The sequence below is a fragment of the Epinephelus lanceolatus genome, chromosome 21 (genome assembly GCF_041903045.1).
Source record: "Epinephelus lanceolatus isolate andai-2023 chromosome 21, ASM4190304v1, whole genome shotgun sequence".
NCBI classification, from domain to species: domain Eukaryota; kingdom Metazoa; phylum Chordata; class Actinopteri; order Perciformes; family Serranidae; genus Epinephelus; species Epinephelus lanceolatus.
In genome coordinates, this window is record NC_135754.1 from 39,800,330 (window position 1) to 39,807,500 (window position 7,171).

At 42.2% G+C, this 7,171-nt stretch overlaps 1 protein-coding gene across 2 annotated transcripts in view; it reads right to left on the minus strand.

Moving 5' to 3' along the window:
• Positions 1 to 1,066: 1,066 nt before the first annotated feature.
• tcerg1l (transcription elongation regulator 1 like) overlaps positions 1,067 to 7,171 on the minus strand; it is a 76,196-nt gene continuing 70,091 nt past the window's right edge. The window contains exons 14-16 of one of the 2 annotated variants that reach the window (XM_078163268.1): positions 6,715 to 6,804; positions 6,491 to 6,609; positions 1,067 to 3,641 (exon numbers count right to left, since the gene is read on the minus strand). In XM_078163268.1, the coding sequence (XP_078019394.1) occupies positions 3,485 to 3,641; positions 6,491 to 6,609; positions 6,715 to 6,804 (366 nt within the window). In that variant the 3' untranslated portion in view covers positions 1,067 to 3,484. Of the gene's footprint in view, positions 3,642 to 6,299; positions 6,399 to 6,490; positions 6,610 to 6,714; positions 6,805 to 7,171 lie in introns of those variants that run through there. The other variant, XM_078163269.1, reaches the window with a different exon arrangement.

Consider the following 7,171-nt stretch of genomic DNA (forward strand, 5'->3'; position numbering starts at 1 on the left):
GAACGTGTGTGTGAACGTCTGTTTTTATGTTTTCTGTTTGTTTTTTTTTAAATGAAACTGATTCTGTCGACTGAGGAAGAAGAGATCTGTCACATGACTGACTCTACTGTCACATGACTGACACCACTCAATCAGTTTAGAATGTATCATAATCAATTATACTATCGAATTGTTTTTTTCCGGTTGCAGCTGATTTCTCATAAACTGTTTTTGTTTGTAGTTCAAATAAACACAAGAAGTTTGTGCTCTGGAGAAAGGAACAGCACTCAGTGAGTAACCTCCTAAGCCCTATGATAAGCTATTATGGCAAGGCTTAACTATACAGACCAGTGAGCAGTGATAACTAGCATGTCTTTGGGGTCATCGGGTGGTAACCTCCTTTCACCAGTGTTTCATCTAGTTGGTCCCACGACACCTCCAGGAGGCTAGACAGTGATCTCTGGCGTCCCAGAGACACTCCCCTAATGCCAGGTCTCACTGCTCCCCACACCAACCCAATAACCTCCTTTACCTTACTTACACATGGCTTTCTCAGCCCAAACAACACTGCCACCTTCAACAAACCCAGGCTCCGTACATGCGAGCTCCAGGTAGAGACAGGGCTGCTACTACCTTTCCTAGCACATTCACCATACTCTATTTCACACACTACATAGCATAACTACAATATAAGCTAAAGTTAAAGGAGCTAAATAAAGTTACAGGATCAGCAAGCACACTCACCTTGCCGCATGGCCTCAAACAAAATGGATTAAAATAGGCCACTCCCACACTTAAATACTTCCTCTTCCTGGATTTCCTCCTGAGAGGAAGTGGATCTCTCCACCTGATCTCAAGGAGTTATGTACCCTGCTTAGTAGTTCCACCTGCTGGCCCCCAACTGACATTCCTTCTTCTCTTATAGATAAACTGGCTACATTTAATTGCTTCATCTGACATTTCCCTCACTGTCTTCCTCAAACTCTGTCCCCGCACTCCGAGTTCCCCCAGGAGCGAGACAGCTGATCTTGCTATGAATCCCCTACACTCCACTTCCACTGGACAAATCCTAGTCTTCCATCCTCACTGCTCAGCTTCTGCTCCTAAGTCTGCATATCTAAGCTTTTTTCTTTCATAGGCTTCTTCCACTGAGTCTTCCCAAGGAACTGTCAGCTCAATGAAATAAACTATCTGTTGACTCACAACACTAAGTCAGGCCTCTGCCTGGTACAGACTATTTCCTGAGGAACAACAAGCTTTCCCCCTAAATCTACTTGCATTTCCCAATCACAAGCACCTTCTAGGCGGCCACACCCTTGCCTCCTCACTAACTTATCCCTTCTGTATTTCTCTCCCTCACGGACAAACTGAATTACTAAGCCCCTATCCTTAACACCTTCTGAATTCACCTGTCTTCGTTTCCCTTCGATGCCTGCAGCTAAACATTTCAACACCTGGTTATGTTGCCATGTATATCGGCCTTGTGACAAGCTAACTTTACAGCCTGACAAAACATGCTTTAAGGTTGCGGTACCTGAACACAATGGGCATGATGGGTCCCCATTTACCCACAGTTTTAGGTTCTGGGGGGTTGGTAAGACATCGTATGTAGCCCCTACCAGGAATCTAATACGATTCTCCTCCATACTCCACAGGTCCCTCCAACTAAGCTTCCTCTTCTCTACACTTTCCCAATTCAACCACTGTCCCTGTTTAGCCTGGGCCACTACCTTTGCACCCCTTACTATCTCTTCCTGTCTACATATCTGTTCTACAACCAGCTTTCTTTTATCTTTGAGACCTGCTTTATTCAAGCCCCAGGCCTCCCCGGCCAAACTGAACATTACCTACAATCTCTGCATGTCTAAGAGCTGCCTCTGCCTCCTGAACTGCCGATCTTGGGTTCCATTTCCTCCCCTTGGTTGGATTTGGAACCACACTCCTAACTACCACGTCCTTACTCCCAGATAACAAGAGCTCTGTCCTGACCTTGGTCCATTTAAATTCCTCTGTTAAACTAGATACTGGCAGCTGAAGTATCCCTTTTCCATACAATGCAACACTAACTAGGCACCTAGGAGCGCCCAACCACTTCCTAATGTAGGAGCTAACCGACCTTTCAGTTCTCTCCACTACAGATGTTGGAATTTCATAAACTGACAATGGCCACATTAACCTAGGATATAGCCCAAACTGCAAACACCACAACTTCAACTTTCCTGGAAGTTCTGATTTATCTATTCTATCCAATCCTTCAGCCACATCTTTTCTAAATTTCACCACCTGTTCCTTATCATTCAACTCCACATTGTACCACCTACCTAAGCTCTTTACTGACTTTTCCCTAATTGTTGGGATTTCCTCATCATCTATGACAAACTTCCTATCACTTAACTTCCCTCTACATATCGAGATGCTTCTAGATTTACTAGGCTTGATTTTCATGCTGGCCCACTTGAGGTTCTTATTTACCTTCTCTAGTAGCCTCTTTGTACATGGCATTGTTGTGGTCACCAGTGTCATGTCATCCATGTAAGCCCTAAGTGGTGGAAGATGCAACCCGTTCTGTCATCTCTCCCCACCTACCACCCACTTAGAAGCCCTGATGATTACTTCCATTGCCATAGTAAATGCTAATGGAGAAATTGTACACCCTGCCATGATGCCTATTTCTAGCCTAATGTAATCTGTTATTATTCTGAACACATGATGGTTTACTGTCAGAGGTCAGAGGTTAATTTATCTGTTACTGTCTTTATTTTTTTATTTTAAGTCATTTTTATTGATCTTATTTAATTGTTTTTAGTTTCTGGTGTCTGCTCATCTTCCTGTTATTTCAGTGTTTGATCAGCTCGTCAGTTAATCATTAACCTGTCTGAGACTTGCTTTACAAATGAAGGTTGATTGATTGATTGGTTGATTAACTGGTCCAGTGGGGCCAGAGGACAAACAGACAGATAAACAGACGTCTCTTTTTTGTGCTCTACTTCTCTTTGAAGTCCAGTTTAACCAGTTCAACTTGGCTCAGATCTCCAAACATCTAAGTCGGATTCAGTCAAGTTCTGGATCAGTTCAGCAGGTCCAGATGACGTCAGTCCACCACAGTCCAGAATCCACAAACCAGTCAGATGCTGTTGGTCCTTGAAAATCTTTAAATCTTTATAACCACAAACAAAAAGTCAGAACGACTCAGATCCTCCAGTGGGACATGTTCTCCCATGTGATCCAGTCTGGTCTCTGTGGTTCTGGTTCTCCCATATGATCCAGTCTGGTCTCTGTGGTTCTTGTTTGGTTGCTCTAACAGAGCCAGTAGTTTGAAACCAGGAGTCATCAGTGAGAACCAGCACAGGTTCTGCTCATCATGGTCGAATAAGAGAGTTTATTTTCTTTTTAAGATCTGGAAGGTGTTGGAAGGTCCTGAAAGGTGTTGGAAGGTCCCGAATGGGTTCTACAAAGGTTCTAGATGGTTCTGTAGGGTTCTGAGATAGTTTGTAGAACAGTGTTCTCATCTCATCTTCCTTAGTCTGGCTCGGTTCTCTTTGTCTCGTTTCTTTAAGGATGTGATGTAGTGATGAAAGAGTACTTCCTGTTCCTTCTTCCTATTGAGGGCATCAAACCGCTGGTCACCACGGTAACGAGCACAGAACTCTTTAAAGGTCGATCTGCAGAGAACCATAAAGAGACAGGTGACGGTCAGGTGATGTGGAGACACCGCCAAGTCCAGCAGCATGTTGTTGAATCACTGCAGCATGCAGAGAAACAACAGCATGACAACAACATGACAACACAACATGACAACAACAACACGACAACAATGTGACAACTACATGACAACATGACAATAATATGACAGCAACTCGACAACAACACGACAATATGAAAACAACACAATGACAACTAGACAACACAACAATATCATGACAACAACAAACAACAACATGACAATGACACGACAAAAACATGCCAACAACAGAACAACATAACAATAACATGACAACAACACAACAGCATGAAAACAACTAACAACAACATGACAACTACATTACAACAACACGAAAACAACATGACAACAACAAAAAAACACTGACATGGAAACAACAAACAACAACATGACAATAACATTACAGCAACATAACAACAACATGAAAACAACAACATGAACACAACACAACAAAAACATGACAACAACATGACAACATGACGACAACAACAAACAACAAAAACAACAACATGACAACAACAACACAACAACAAACAATGTGACAATATGACAACAAACAACATGACAACAACATTACAGCAACATAACAACAACATGAACACAACACAACAAAAACATGACAACAACATGACACGGCACAACAACAACATGGCAACAACACTGCAACATGACGACAACAACAAACAACAAAAACAACAACAACATGACAACAACAACACAACAACAAACAATGTGACAATATGACAACAAACAACATGACAACAACATGACAACAACAAACAACACCATGACAACAAACAACAACATGACATCAACACAACATGACAACAGTAAGAAAACAACTAACAACAACACAACAGCAGCATGACAACAAACAACAACATGACAGCAACAAGACAACAAACAACAACATGACAACAATGGACTAAAACACGACAACAAACAACAACATGACAACGACAAACAACATGAAAACAACACAACTGTATGAAAACAATTAACAAAATACGGCAACATCACAACAACAACATGACAACAACAAACAATATGAGAAAAACAAAGAACAACATGACAATGACATGACAACAGCACAACAACATGACAACAAACAACATGACAACAACCAAATACCACATGACAAACACATGACAACAACATGACTAATTACAACAACAACATGACAACAACACAACAACATGAAAACAACTAACAATCAATCAATCAATCAATCAGTTTTATTTATATACACATCAACAACATAATAACAACAACATGAAAAGAACAAACAACATTACAATAACATGACAACAACACATCAACAGCAACATGACAACAACATGGAAACATGACAACAACATGACAGTAACAAAAAACAACATGACAACATAACAATAACATGACAACCACACAACAAATAACATGACAACAACAAGGCGGCAACATGGAAACATCAAACAACAACATGACAATAACATGACAATAACAGGGAAACATTACAACAACTAACAACAACATGACAACAACAAACGACAACATGACAACAACAACAAACAACATGACAACATATCAATAGCATGACAACCACACAACAAACAACATGACAACAACATGGCAGCAAACATGTCAACAACTGGACATCAACAAACAATAACATGCCAACAACATGAGAACAACAAACAACAACATGACAACAACAAAGAACAACATGACAACATGGCAACAACATGACAACATGAAAACTACAAACAACATGACAACATGACAACCACATGGCACCAACAAACAACAACATGACAACAACACAACAAAATAACAAACAACATGACAACACTATGACCAAACTCCAAATGACGTCTGGTTTCTGTTTGCTGCTCCGACGCTGAGCTGACGTTGACGTGAAGGTTTAGCAGTGATGTTTAAAAAACACTAAAACAGGAAACACACGAACACGTGTCAACATTAAACTACATGCGTGTCTTCGTGGCGGCTCCAGCAGAGCTCAGACTGTATCTGACTGTTTTGTGTTTTGGTGTTTGGAGAAGAACAGTTTTGGTGGAAAATGTCTCTTAGACTCTGATGTCATTGATGATGTCACTCAGCAGAGCAGCCGCGGCCGACACACAGAAATAAAACAATGACATTAAAAATACTTTGATCAGTCACTATTTAACCAAACGCGTGTCTACGTGTTCATGAACTTTTTACTGTTTGATGTCACGCTTTGTGTGATTGGCTGAGCTGTGTCAGAGTCAGGATGTGATTGGCTGAGGTGTGTCAGAGTCATGATGTGATTGGCTGAGCTGTGTCAGGGTCAGGATGTGATTGGCTGAGCTGTGTCAGGGTCAGGATGTGATTGGCTGAGGTGTGTCAGAGTCAGGATGTGATTGGCTGAGGTGTGTCAGAGTCACGATGTGATTGGCTGAGCTGTGTCAGGGTCAGGATGTGATTGGCTGTGGTGTGTCAGAGTCAGGATGTGATTGGCTGAGGGTGTATTTAATAACCACTCAGCTCTTTAACACTTTGTACATGAACTGTCACAAACTGACAGCGCCTCCTGCAAGAGACAGAGTCCAGACGTCGACTCTGAAACTGATGACGTCGTTCAGACATGTTCGGTCTCCATCAGTCTGCTGAGAACACGAACTGTGTGGTGTCAGCCGGAGTTTGATCCTCTGTGATGTGACAGGTGGACAAACACCTGCAGGTCCAGGTGAGGAGGTGGACTCAGGTCAGGACAGGAACACAGCTGAATAATTAAGAGTGATGTGGTGAATAATGAATGAGTGATACCTGCTGGTGATCTTGGCCTCTTCCAGCAGCTGTTTGAACTCCTCTCTGGCTTTCTGAAGTTTACCCTTCTTCTCTTTGTACTCGTCCTTCACCCTGCTCTTCACAAACTGATCAAACACCTGCACACACACACACACACACACACACACAGGTAACAGCTATGACATCATCACCTGCTGCTCAGCTGACATCAGCACAGTGTGAATAAAATCGTTTGTTCAGACCTGTTTCCTCTGATCTGAGGTTAGCAGCAGGTATCGAGGGTCAAACACCATCTTATGGAGCTCTTTCTCCCAGGTTGAGAACGCCGACACCTGAGGGTGGAGACATTAATGATGGTTACAGGTACCAACATGTAGTGATGGGAATAACGGCGTTGTAAATAAACGGCGTTACTAACGGCACTACTTTTTTCAGTAACGAGTAATCAAAAAAGTTACTGTCTCCCCTGTTATAACGCCGTGGCTTTCACCAAAGCAAGCTCCTTCTCAGCGGAGCTCTAAAGTTTTTTTCTTTGGTGAGGGCAGGTGAGGGGGAAGGGAAGGAGAGACAACCGCATAAGTGATGATGATTGGCTTAGGGAGAGTAAAATTTCATCCTAAACCAATCAGAGGCAGAGTAGGGGCGGGTATTCACGAGTACACAAGCAGGGTTGTCAGGTCTTTTAATTAGCTGCGACTT